A 13,611-nucleotide genomic window follows, 5' to 3' on the forward strand; every position below is an offset into this window, starting at 1 on the left:
TTTGGTTGAATGAGAGCGTTTTATTTTCTTCATCAAATCACACACTCCAGCTTCACCTTTGACCTTCACTGCTCAGTACCTGCAGGCCACACCTCCTGCTCACCTACAGCTGTGACATCATCTTACACATGAGTGCGACGCACGCTAACACCAGCAGGCAACATTCAAGCTTTATTGTTCAAAAATTAAAAAACAAAACAAAAACAGTTTTAGACGAGAAATAGAATCAAAATGGAGGAGGGGGCCACAGTTTGGGGTAAAGGTGGAGGACACGTGTCACATTCACAGGTTTACACCTGGGGGTGGAGGCAGTTGGTCTCTGAATTATTCCAAGTTCATTTTTTTTAAATGACATCATTTCCTATTCCCAGCCCATAAAAACATTTGAGGGAAAAGACTTTTGGCATCTAAATAGGTTTGTGGAAGTGATGTCAGGCACGTTAGCTTGTTAGCGCAGTGGCGGGGGGGGGGGGGGTTCTGTCTAGAAGCACTTGCGGTGGACGATGGAGGGTCCGGCCTCGTCGTACTCCTGCTTGCTGATCCACATCTGCTGGAAGGTAGAAAGCGACGCCAGGATGGAGCCACCGATCCACACCGAGTACTTCCTCTCTGGCGGCGCGATGATCTGTGACATATTCATGGGTTCACAAAGCATTCAACTTCTGATAAACACGTGCAGGTGTGTTAGTATGTGTGGTCACCTTGATCTTCATGGTGCTGGGCGCCAGCGCCGTGATCTCCTTCTGCATGCGGTCGGCGATGCCCGGGTACATGGTGGTGCCCCCTGACAGCACGTTGTTGGCGTACAGGTCTTTACGGATGTCAATGTCACACTTCATGATGCTGTTGTAGGTCGTCTCATGGATGCCGGCCGACTCCATGCCTGCCAGAACACAGTGTTACCATGGACATGGGCAGGAGGACGTGGAGAAACAGACAGGTGGACAGACAGAGAGGAGGACAGACCGATGAAGGAGGGCTGGAACAGCGTCTCAGGGCAGCGGAACCTCTCGTTGCCGATGGTGATGACTTGTCCATCAGGCAGCTCGTAGCTCTTCTCCAGGGAAGACGAGGTCGCTGCCGTTCCCATCTCGTTCTCAAAGTCCAACGCCACATAGCACAACTTCTCCTTGATGTCTCGCACAATCTCCCGCTCAGCTGCAGAGACAGAAAGGTGAGATGAGGGGCAGACAGGTAACATGAGAGACATGCAGGTGAGATGAGAGACATGGCAGTGGTGGAGGTGAGCGTACCGGTGGTGACGAAGCTGTAGCCGCGCTCAGTCAGGATCTTCATGAGGTAGTCGGTGAGGTCACGTCCTGCCAGGTCCAACCTCATGATGGCATGTGGCAGGGCGTAACCTTCATAGATGGGCACATTGTGGGTGACGCCGTCGCCGGAGTCCAGGACAATTCCTGCACATGCACAAGACAATTAGCTTCTCCTGGATTTCACAACAAAAGCCATAAAGTGTTTGCAGGACACAGGAAGTGTCAGCAAGAAGACGGACCTGTGGTGCGTCCAGAGGCGTACAGGGACAGGACGGCCTGGATGGCCACATACATGGCAGGGACATTAAAGGTCTCAAACATGATCTGGAGACAGAAACAGAAGACTTGAACTCTCAAGGTAAATCCAGACCCTCGGAGTCCTCCAGGCCCTCACATCCATGGGGACGGTTCCATTTCACTTTTGTTTCCAGACTTTAAACACATGAAGTCTGATGTTTCTTTAAAACATCAAGAGAATTTGCTGGTAAAAGTGATTAATAAATTACTACTGAATTACCTTCACACATGTCGCTTGTAGCAAAACACAAATGCTTCAATGATTAATACTCATGTGATTGAGGATCTCTGGGGTGTGTCAGGTCACCTGGGTCATCTTCTCCCTGTTGGCTTTGGGGTTGAGCGGCGCTTCGGTCAGAAGTGTGGGGTGCTCCTCAGGCGCCACTCGCAGCTCGTTGTAGAAGGAATGATGCCAGATCTGTCAATCCAAGAACGATCAGTCAATCAGTTCGACGACATGATGGTGGTTGTTGCTTGATTAAAGAGATGAACAGACCTTCTCCATGTCGTCCCAGTTGGTGATGATGCCGTGTTCAATGGGATATTTCAGAGTGAGAATTCCTCTCTTACTCTGAGCCTCATCGCCCACGTAGCTGTCCTTCTGCCCCATACCCACCATCACTCCCTGAGGGGGGCACATGGGCGAACCATCAACACAACTAAACATAGTCACTGATGTTAGCATCTAAAAGTTGCTAACTTTAGCATTTAGTAGCTGCTAATGTTAGCATCTAATCGCTATCTATGTCTTGAACCCTGTTTGTAAAACCTGAAACACCAAAATAAGTCATTTAGTCAGTGACTTGCACATAAAACAAAACTGTCAGCTAATGAAGCTAGCAAAGCTAAAGAGGATCGAAAAAACGAGGGTTATAGGAGAGAATTAACTTAAGCCAAGCCTCCCATAGTCTATCACATGAAACATCATCAACAACCTGTTGGACGTGTAAAAGTGACAGATTAACAAACCAGCCAATATTAGCATTGGCTTGTGAAAGGTGCGGTACTAGATAGCCTTTACTCTCACTTGTTAACCCCAAAACGAAGTCATGTCAAGTGTATCAGCTGTGCTGCTACAGTTCTTTAGGTGCTAATTAGCTGGACGTTCCAACATTCGTGTTTCTTCTGTTTTTGGTTTTTCAGGCTCAAAATGATTCACATTAGCTTTAGTCTAACCCTGACTATGTCACCTGGTGCCTAGGCCGGCCCACGATGGAGGGGAAGACGGCTCTGGGGGCGTCGTCTCCGGCAAACCCGGCCTTGCAGAGACCAGATCCATTATCACAGACCAGAGCGGTGCTCTCCTCATCATCACACATGGCTGCAGGGGGCGCTGTGGGCAGTGGGAAATGACACAACGACGCGGGTCACACTGCAGGGACACAAGACACAATAATCTAACTGACTTTAGCAGCACGAGGACAGAAAGAACTTCCTCACCCACATCAACAACTGCAACGAGCCCAGCAGGTGAAGGGTTAACAGGGTCGCTGAGAGCACTCAGACTGAAACGGTCATTTTAAAATTCTCTGTTTCAGTTTAAAAACAAGCATGATGACATGGGGGGGGGGTCTCAGCAGCGTGAGACCATCAGTAGCAGGAACAAGGCACTCTGGGAAAATGACCTAATTAGGGCATGTGATGGTCGGTGCTGCTGTGTTTGGGCTACTCTCTCGCTCTCCTGCGCCCACCCCACCCCAGTCCGTCAGCTCTCCACCATATTTAGTCATGACATTCCAGAATCAAACATTTATGGGCGCCAGCAGGAGCCTCCATCACGCTGCTCCACTTTTCCCTCAGTGCATCCTGTTAGATAACGTTCCTGCTGAAGAAGAAGGAACCTTTAACCCTGGAACGTGGGTGATTTTCAGCCACACGGTTCTTGTCATGTGATTTTCATTGTGATGCTGTTGTCCCTCTTATACCTTTTTTTCATCTCATGTGACATTGAATATTGGGAGGTGTTACTAATTCTAACGTTAGCGTCCCAGGGTTAAATGACTCCGGCAGATGTAGACCAGACAAGGACTGGCAGAATATCATCGTTATCGTTAGCATTGTTATTGTTATCATCATTAGCATTATTTTTCTTCATTGCTGCCTCCTTCTCAGGATGTGACCTCTTAACTGTCGTAGCGAGCTGGCTACATCACTCATGGCTATGTTTGTTAGCTGTTATTAACACTGACTGAAGATTGTTCGGTTACTATGGTGACTGCAGCTTACTGACAGGACACCATCTCCAGGTTGCCTAGCAATGGTCGACAGGTAATTTCTTTAACACTGAGCGTATCTTTTGCGCTATTCTCAGTGTTTTGTTAATAAGTCAACCAATCAGCTTGAGGTAGCCGTACTTGTTGTGGCTACAATTACACATTTACAAATTCAGTGTGTTTGAGTTTGCTGTAACTATCGTTAATCAGGAGGACATGTATTTATATACAGAAGATATTAATTAAAGCCATCATCATGTTACATGGTGACAGACAGCTGCTGCAGCTCCAGTTCATGACTGGTTCATGGCGTCTTAGCCTGACTGAGCCTGCCAGGCAGCACTCGGGGCAGAAACCATAGAAGGTCATCACGATGAAAGTTCCTCCCAGCAGCAGCCGACTCACATCTACACTTGCCATGTTCCACTGGACTCCTCCAGCATTCTGTCAGAACCTGTAGCAGGACCAGCTGCAGAACCTGAGGTGATGATGTCACTCGGAGAACATCACTGTGTCTGTCGTCTGAAGGAAATCTTATCTTACTGAGGCAGAAATAAGGCAAAATTCTGACACTCTGAAAGAACCAGAGAGAACCACAAAAACACTAAAATAACAAGTGAGGTTAGTTCAACAGTTGCAAGACAAGAGAAGAGGAGTAGATGAGGAGATGGGGGAGGTAAGGAAGGGAGGAGGTGAGATGGAAGAGGTGAAGGGGAAATGGAGAAGATGAGGAGGTTAGGAGATGAGGAGATGAGGAGGTTAAGAGACGAGGAGAGGAGGAGGTTAGGAGATGAGGAGGTTAGGAGACGAGGAGGTTAGGAGAGGAGGAGGTTAGGAGATGAGGAGGTTAGGAGACGAGGAGGTTAGGAGACGAGGAGGTTAGGAAGTTAGGAGATGAGGAGGTTAAGAGACGAGGAGAGGAGGAGGTTAGGAGATGAGGAGGTTAGGAGACGAGGAGGTTAGGAGAGGAGGAGGTTAGGAGATGAGGAGGTTAGGAGACGAGGAGGTTAGGAGATGAGGAGGTTAGGAGATGAGGAGGTTAAGAGACGAGGAGAGGAGGAGGTTAGGAGATGAGGAGGTTAGGAGACGAGGAGGTTAGGAGATGAGGAGGTTAAGAGACGAGGAGAGGAGGAGGTTAGGAGATGAGGAGGTTAGGAGACGAGGAGGTTAGGAGATGAGGAGGTTAAGAGACGAGGAGAGGAGGAGGTTAGGAGATGAGGAGGTTAGGAGACGAGGAGGTTAGGAGATGAGGAGGTTAAGAGACGAGGAGATGAGGAGGTTAGGAGATGAGGAGGTTAAGAGACGAGGAGAGGAGGAGGTTAGGAGATGAGGAGGTGGTGAACGAGGAGGTTAGGAGATGAGGAGGTTAAGAGACGAGGAGATGAGGAGGTTAGGAGATGAGGAGGTTAAGAGACGAGGAGATGAGGAGGTTAGGAGATGAGGAGGTTAAGAGACGAGGAGATGAGGAGGTTAGGAGATGAGGAGGTTAAGAGACGAGGAGATGAGGAGGTTAGGAGATGAGGAGGTTTTGGTTTTCAAAATCCCTTTATTTCCCCGCTAACCCAGCCAGATTGACTTATAATGACCTCAACCACTGAGGACAAAAGAAAAAAATGAGATTGAGGAGGTGAAGGAGGAGATGGAGGAAGTGATGAGATAGAGGAGGTGAAGGAGGAGATGGAGGAAGTGATGAGATAGAGGAGGTGAAGGAGGAGATGGAGGAAGTGATGAGATAGAGGAGGTGAAGGAGGAGATGGAGGAAGTGATGAGATAGAGGAGGTGAAGGTGGAGATGAAGGAGGTGGTGAAGGAGGAGATGGAGGAGAAGGTGAGGAGTTCTTACCGTGGCGGTGTGGGGCCTGCTGGGACGTGAGGGGGGGCAGGACAGAAGTGAGCGTCTGAGGAGCTGGGATGGAGCTTATCAAGCCTCCACCTCCTTCATCCTTCCCTCCATCCCAAACATGGCCCGAGCCTCCTCCTCCCTCCTCCTTCCCTGCTCCCTTGCTTCACTCCTTATAGGGCGGCCAATCAAATGGCTGCGGGCGCCACCAGACTTTCTCCCATCATTCACCACATTCCTGAGAGAGACACACGGCTAGACAGAGAGAGAGGGGGAGAGAAATGGGGAGACAGAGAGGGGGTGGGGGAGAGACAGGAAGACAGGGAGAGAAACAGACGGTTAGACAGAGAGAGACATGAGGAGACAGATAGAGACGAGGACAGCATGTCTGTCCATCTCTGACCAGCCGTTAAAGGTCCTTGGTGACATCACTCTTCATGCTCCCCTCTGACAGCAGCACTCGCAGCTAGCATCTCCTCAGCTAGCATGCTACACATCAACATGGGTGTGGCCTATCCCAGCCGACACAGAGAATGAACAACGATGGGTTTCCCTCTTTAGGACGTTGACAGGTGGCCAGCGGGGCCAACATGCCTACATTTATTTTTATAAGTTTTAGTGACAAAGTTGGTCAGCTTCGTCCAGAAGATGAAGAAGCATGAAACCGTCAGCAGGTCCCGGCGTGGTCGGGTCAGGGTCAGACGGTCGGTGCTGCTGGGGGACTCAGGCGCGTGTTTGAATCCTCGAGTGTCAGCTGGGTTTCCATTCTCAGCTGTGTGTCTGTAGCCTGGCCGCCACGCTGCTGCTGACAGACGCACACTCATTACACGGAAACACACAGGCACGCGTGTCCAGTTACTAACTGTTGTCAGCTGTTTACAGCTTCTGTCAGCAGTCAATCAGATGCCACCAACTCAGACCTCTGAGGCTGTAAGGGTCCAATTTTGATGCCCCGCCCATCAGGTGTGAGTGGCAGGTGAGGTCTGTAGTGGCCAAGCCCAGATGCAGTAAGGTCCAATCACAGGAGCAAAGGAACAAGTACAGAAATAGAGCAACTTCTGCCTCTGTCTAGCTCCCTCATGCTTCTCTTACAGCGCCGCGCTGACGGCGTGGACCAACTTACCACACGAATCACAAAGTTAGGATTTGGTGAAAGTGAGTGAGTCTTGTGTCACACCTGTCTGAGCAGCAACAATTCAACAAAAGCTTAACACAGCAGCGAATCGCTCTCTGGGCTACAATTCTGTATCTGTTTTAGCTGTAGATGATTAAAGAGCAACGCTTTCAACAAACGCCACTCACAAGCAGAGTAGGGCGGGACTTTCTACTGTGCTGTTAGGAAAGAAGAGAGAGTATCTAGCTACATGCTAACAAGAGACATACTTAGCTAAACCAGTACAGCAGCATGTTTGCCATGTTGTGTTAGCATGATAGCATTTGGATTGGCTAATTAGTTATTATGATTAAGTTTTAGAAGAAAATCTCCCACGTCACTGCAACGTCAACTCAAATGAAGTCACAACATTTAAAATAATCATGTCGGACTTCTGGAAGTTCAAACAAAACGGATATTTTGCATGAATGTGAGTCATGTCATAGATGAAGCATGAAGAAACGTATGAGGAGCGTGACAGAGAACATGTGGACCTCACAGGGACAGCAACTTTGTACCCCTGAGTGACTCCCTGGCTCTCGTCGCGTTGTTCACTTTTGACATGTCGGATATTTCGCACCTAAACAAAGATGGAGACGGCGATTAAAGAGAGGCTGAACAAGAACAGGATGAACACATGAATGATGATGTCACTGACAATTTCAACATGTGCTGAAGGGTCAAGATCAAAAGGAAGGAAACTACATGCTCATTTCTGCAGATGCCGGTCACCGTCTGCATCACACGACAATGAACATTAAAAACTTCAACTGTATCATACAGGCCACGCCCATTTCTGCCAACAGCACTTTCAGTATTTGGTAAAAAATGCTGCGGCCCGGTGGAGCAGTGGTCCTCCCTGTGGCCCCCCCAGCAAGAAGGTTGTGGGTGGAGCCCCGGCTGCAGCACGGGGTCTTTCTGGGTGAGTCTCCATGTTCTCCCTGTTCCTGCTGGGTTCTCTCTGGTACTCCAGCTTCCTCCACAGTCCAAAGACATCAAGAGGGACCAGGTTAATCCAGACTCTAAATTGACCGTAGGCGTGGCTGGGAGAGCCAATGGTTGTCTGTCTCTATGTGTTGGCCCTGCCATGGACTGGTGACCTGTCCAGGGGGAAGGCTGCTGGGATAGGCTCCACCCCCACCACCCTCAACAGGAGAAGAGGGGGAACATGGAGGGATGATAAAAAATGCAAAACAAACATTTTCAAAGTTCTCTGAAACCAGAGAAATGCAGCAGCTAGAAAAGTTAACAAAAACTTTGATGCTGAGAAACATGAAATGCTTTTCTCACCTATAAAAATGTGAGCTACGGTGATGCAGCAGTCCACCACCACCAGGTGGCGCCTTTACATAGAACTGCAAAATGTAGGAAGTCTCATTTTCCTGCAGAATTTAAAGTTTTTAGCACAACAGTCATACACAGGAAGTGATGTCATATCTGCTGACCTTCATGATGCTCCTTTGTAAAGACTGGTTCTTTGCAAAACTGGTTCTATTCCGCTTTCACAATCCCAAAAAGTCAAATCAACACGGATCAGATCGACCGATGATCACTAATGATAACAATCATCCAGGTCAGTACTTCCCCTGCAGCGGCTGTCCTCCGTGTGTCCTGTCTCCTCACATGGCCATGCAGTGTCCTCACACACACGGTGACATCTTCAGTTTACATCATGTCCACCTCAGTCTATCGCCATTTTAGGAGATGAAAGGACGTGCCGGTCAACTGTGATAGAATAAAGAGACATGAAGAAGAGACGCCAAAGGACAGCCAGGTCCTGCAGGTCCAGGTCCGGTTCAGGATAAATGCATAAAAAAGCAAATTTTGAGTAAATTTTTCCAGTCAAATAAGATAATGAAATAAAATCAGGCGCCCGTGTGATCTTGGACGGGTGAGAGACACACCAGGAGGTGAGCTCTTGTTCACTAGTGGACCATTAGAAAGCGTCTTTTGTTAGCGTCAACGTGAGCAACATTAGCATGGACAATGACTTCATCCTCCTCTTCATCTTAATCATCATCAACCAGACAGAACCGGACCTGAAGCCACTGTCCATGCTAATGTTGCTCAGTTGATTGTTTGTTGTCGTCGTCATGACTAAGTAGCCTTGTCGCTGTCACGTCTCAGTGATACAAGTCTGTTTGGACCCATGACACCATTACGGTGGGGGTGTTTGGTCCATGACATCATCAACATAATTTAACTGCTTTCAGGAGATTTGGTTTGTTATTTCAGCATTAAAATGATGCTGAAATAACAAACATTCATGATTTGTCAGTTCATCTCCATGACAACAAGCCTCTCTGAATGGAGTTCTGATCAGATGGACAACAGGAAGTTGGACTGCAACCCTTCATTCGGTTCTGAACTCGATGACGACAACAACTACATTATTGATGAGCTGTGATTGAACTGATCAGCTGATGTTAAAGACTAATTTGGCAGCTCAGAGCGTTAGCAGCGGTGGGCGTGGCCTTGCTGAGGCTCATGGGAATCGTAGTGTTCAGAGGTTTTCAAGAATGTGTTGGATCAACATCCACCTGATGAACATGGAGGCATCCTGTCACACTCAGCCTCTCCTTAAAAGGACACTACTACAAGGAAACATAACTTCCTGCTCCAGAGACTCCGCCCACTTTTCAGGAACCTCCAGCTGAAAAAAAGAAGAGCAGGATGGTGAGAGAAGAAATGGACCATCAACCATGAAACAAGAGTGTCTGAGTCCAAAAAAGGAAGCTGGACAGTACATATGACCCCCCCCCCCCACACACACACACACACACACACACACTGACACAAACACCCACCCCAACCCGCCCCATCTCATGTAAGGAGAGGAACCACACTGCAAGTGTTTGCAGAAAGTGTGTGACTCTTGGACAGAAGATTCCCGTCGTGTCATTTCTGTGTGTGTGTGTGTGTGTGTGTGTGTGTGTGTGTGTGTGTGTGTGTGTGTGTGTGTGTGTTGGGGGGGGGGGGTCTTGCAGCATGTCCTTGTTTAGTTGTAGTCGTCTTCACCTCCTCCTTCTCTGACATCATACCAATCAGTTACTCAGTTGTTTCAAACTTCTGCACTTCCACACATTCTCCTCAACTAACCCACCAGCACACATGACAAACATGCCAACACACACAACTAACATGCCAACACACATGACTAACATGCTAACACAGACCCACTAACATGCCTACACATACAACTAACACACCAACACACATGACTAACATGCTAACACAGACCCACTAACATGCCAACACACACAACTAACACACCAACACACATGACTAACATGCTAACACAGACCCACTAACATGCCTACAGATACAACTAACACGCCAACACACAGTGACTAACATGCCAACACCCACGACTAACATACCATCACACATACAACTAACACGCCAACACACATGACTAACATGCTAACACAGACCCACTAACATGCCTACAGATACAACTAACACGCCAACACACAGTGACTAACATGCTAACACAGACCCACTAACATGCCTACACACACAACTAACACGCCAACACACAGTGACTAACATGCTAACACAGACCCACTAACATGCCTACACATGCAACTAACACGCCAACACACGTGACTAACATGCTAACACAGACCCACTAACATGCCTACAGATACAACAAACATGCCAACACACAGTGACTAACATGCCAACACCCACGACTAACATACCATCACACACACAACTAACACGCCAACACACATGACTAACACGCCAACAGCTGGCAACCAACACCAGTTGTAAGCCTGAACGTGTGATTGCATATCAAACTAGCAGACCTCCATTATTAACCAGCAGGTGGGGCTATGGCATTAAGATGAAAGGGGTTCTTCTGTGGCTCCGCCCCCCACACCTTCATAGTGATTGTGTAATCCTGCTGACAGATGAGCTCCACTAGCAGACATCCATCTCATGAACTGATGATCCATGATGATGAACACATCTTTGTTTGAGTCTCGCAACTACATAACACATGATTAAATGATCACATGACCACCATGGTGAGGTAGAGAGGGCGGAGCTTCAGTTAGTTACTAATGGTAACTTTTGGACAACTTTTAAAATGCTAGTTCTGACTGGTGTTGTATCTTCAGCAGTAAGCATGAAGAACACACACATATATACACACACGCACACACACACACACACGCACACAGACATACACACACTCTGTCTGGACTGTTACCGAAAATGGGAAAACAGCTGGATTTCTGACAGCGACGATCTTAAACTATTTCTGATTGGATGACTAACATCAACACACCAGAAGCAGCTCAGGAATGTGTGTGTGTGTGTGTGTGTGTGTGTGTGTGTGTCAGCAGGAACCATTCACAGCTCCTCATTTTAACTTTTGTCAGATTAAAGACCCAACAGCAGGAAAACAAACTTGCTTATATTCACATGCTATTTTGGTATGAACGCGTTTGGTTGTAAACAGGAAGTGATGTAACACATTAGTCATATCTTCAATGAGCTGAAATGATAAAGTCACAACTACCACTACACAACTATCTGGCTGAATCTAACTATCCCAGGATGCCACAGGACCTCTGATCCTGCACAGCTGATGTTAATTAGCAGAAACTACTTCCCATCAAGCACTGGCCAGGCAGTGGGACATGATGAGCTCGCTGTAGAGTTGTCCCTCCAGAGTTAGGGTCATTGTGCTGAGCTAACTAGCCTGGGTCTCAGCTCCCTGGAGGAAGGGCTCTATCTTCTGGTCAGACTCTGGGGACAATGGACAGTAAGAGACTTTCACTAAAAGTGGGCGTGTACTTTGGGCTACAACAAGTAGACAAGATGTCACTGCAGCTTACAAGTCTCACATAGACAGATGTTGTTTGTGGTAGGATGGATGTCCCCACTGTCAACATTCACTGAAGTATTAGCATTTACAATCTGTGAAACCTGCATTTTCAGTACGTAAGCAGTAGAAGGGGCAGCCTGGTGGAGCAGTGGTCCTCCCTGTGGCCCCCAGCAAGAAGGTTGTGGGTGGAGCCCCGGCTGCAGCACGGGGTCTTTCTGGGTGAGTCTCCATGTTCTCCCTGTTCCTGCTGGGTTCTCTCTGGTACTCCAGCTTCCTCCACAGTCCAAAGACATCAAGAGGGACCAGGTTAATCCAGACTCTAAATTGACCGTAGGCGTGGCTGGGAGAGCCAATGGTTGTCTGTCTCTGTGTGTTGGCCCTGCCATGGACTGGTGACCTGTCCAGGGGGAAGGCTGCTGGGATAGGCTCCACCCCCACCACCCTCAACAGGAGAAGAGGGAGAACATGGAGGGATGGATGGATGTTGTAGCAAGGTAGAGCAGCAGGCATTAGCTACCTTGCTAGCTCTGTGGCAGGCTTTCACAATGATGGTTTAATAAAACAACCTGCTGCTCTCAGGTGTCATTTCTCTACCTGCTGCATTTCCTATCACTTCCTCTTTCACTGCCTTGAATTTTTCACTTCCTGTGTGCCAACAGGTTATTCAGACCAGTGTTTACCCAACTGGCCAGATGTTTTGTAACAGCAACCTGATGACGTGACGGTGTCAGTTTACCAGGTAATGGATACCAGATGAGTCAGAGCCTCGGCAAGCAGGTGAACAGGCCACAGGTCCCAGTGGATGACGGTCAGCGGGAAGATGACCAGGTGGTTGTAGAGCGTCACGCCACTGCCCAGCTAGCTGGTGCCTGTGGCTGCAACTTGATGCGGCACACCAGAGTGCTGCAGGACACCAGGGCGTCCAGGCAGGTCAGACAGATGGTGAGGGAGAAGACTAGCGGGAAGATTCAGATTTCAGATAACTTTATTTATCCCCGAGGGGCAATTAAAGTTAACTGAAATCTGAATCTTCAAAAGATGGGTGGACACCTGAGTGACGCAGGAAGGCGGTCCAGAGGGGCATCATCATCAGCAACATTGACAACCTCAAGCCAACAGGCTGTTCTCAGCTGAACTGCTGGGTCAACTCAGCCCCGCCCTCCAATGACATCACAGCCACGCCTGCTGTTGAATCATTGCACTAACTCTGCCCACCAGAACCCTAAAAGGACTTCCTGCCTGTCAGGACCTGAGTCAGACTGATTCAAGAACTCCAATATGTTGTCTCATTCTGGAATCAGAGCTAAGCGCGCTGTCATGGCGATACCTACGACACCAGGACACACCCTTCATCAGGGAATTAATTTCAGCTGTTGAATCTGGAAGTGATCAATAATCTACAAAAATAGAAATAAAAATCAGAAAAGTTCAAGTCTTGATGGAAACACCCACAAAGCATTTCTGTATCAATGAACTAACATGAAATTAATTCCCTCACACACTGGAATCCGACATCTTTGAAAACCCTACTTTGATTTACAAGGAAGGGTGTAAATGATGCGTCTGCCAGCTTCATCCCTGATGACATCATCGGACCCTCACTCCATGGCACTGCCAGTGATAAAACAGTGACGATTAAAATATGAACATTACAAACACGTTGATTCTGTTCGAATGATCAGGTTCTTAGCGCCGGCTGCTAAGTTGTTGGAACTTGATGGTAGAACTTCTACGGTTCGTGGACATTTAATATTTTTTTGGTGGGACTGATGTTTTGAACAAAACCTTTGAAGATTAAACCCATCAGAGTTTGCGCTAAGGTTTCAGAGCCGTGTGGTTCTGCTAATGGGATAGCAAGCTAGCACACTCACCATGTGTTAGCTCAGCTCACCTGAGCTAACGGTCAAACAGCACCTAACCACAACAAGCTAAGCTATATGACATCAAGAAACTCCTTCCACCACATTGGTACTGGACTTTCTGTGGTCTAACTGGCCT

The 13,611-nt window shown here is 48.0% G+C and overlaps 1 protein-coding gene and 1 long non-coding RNA gene across 2 annotated transcripts; one reads left to right on the plus strand and one right to left on the minus strand.

The window, feature by feature from the left end:
• Positions 1-154: 154 nt before the first annotated feature.
• acta2 (actin alpha 2, smooth muscle) lies at positions 155-5,782 on the minus strand. Its single transcript, XM_086195581.1, has 9 exons — positions 5,624-5,782; positions 2,759-2,940; positions 2,065-2,193; positions 1,876-1,986; positions 1,511-1,595; positions 1,254-1,415; positions 967-1,158; positions 702-883; positions 155-625 (listed from the first exon to the last, which is right to left on the minus strand). Exons 2-9 carry the CDS (start codon positions 2,885-2,887, stop codon positions 482-484), a joined length of 1,134 nt encoding a protein of 377 aa, XP_086051707.1. The 5' UTR covers positions 2,888-2,940; positions 5,624-5,782; the 3' UTR covers positions 155-481.
• Positions 5,783-11,414: 5,632 nt separating this feature from the next.
• On the plus strand, positions 11,415-13,254 carry LOC147240149 (uncharacterized). Its single transcript, XR_015111539.1, has 3 exons — positions 11,415-11,550; positions 11,727-11,832; positions 12,273-13,254. It is a non-coding gene; the product is annotated as an uncharacterized LOC147240149 (long non-coding RNA).
• The last annotated feature ends 357 nt before the right edge of the window (positions 13,255-13,611 follow it).

The sequence above is a fragment of the Aulostomus chinensis genome, chromosome 23 (assembly GCF_037954235.1).
Source record: "Aulostomus chinensis isolate RoL2024-O1b breed Wild chromosome 23, RoL_Achi_v1.0, whole genome shotgun sequence".
NCBI lineage: Eukaryota > Metazoa > Chordata > Actinopteri > Syngnathiformes > Aulostomidae > Aulostomus > Aulostomus chinensis.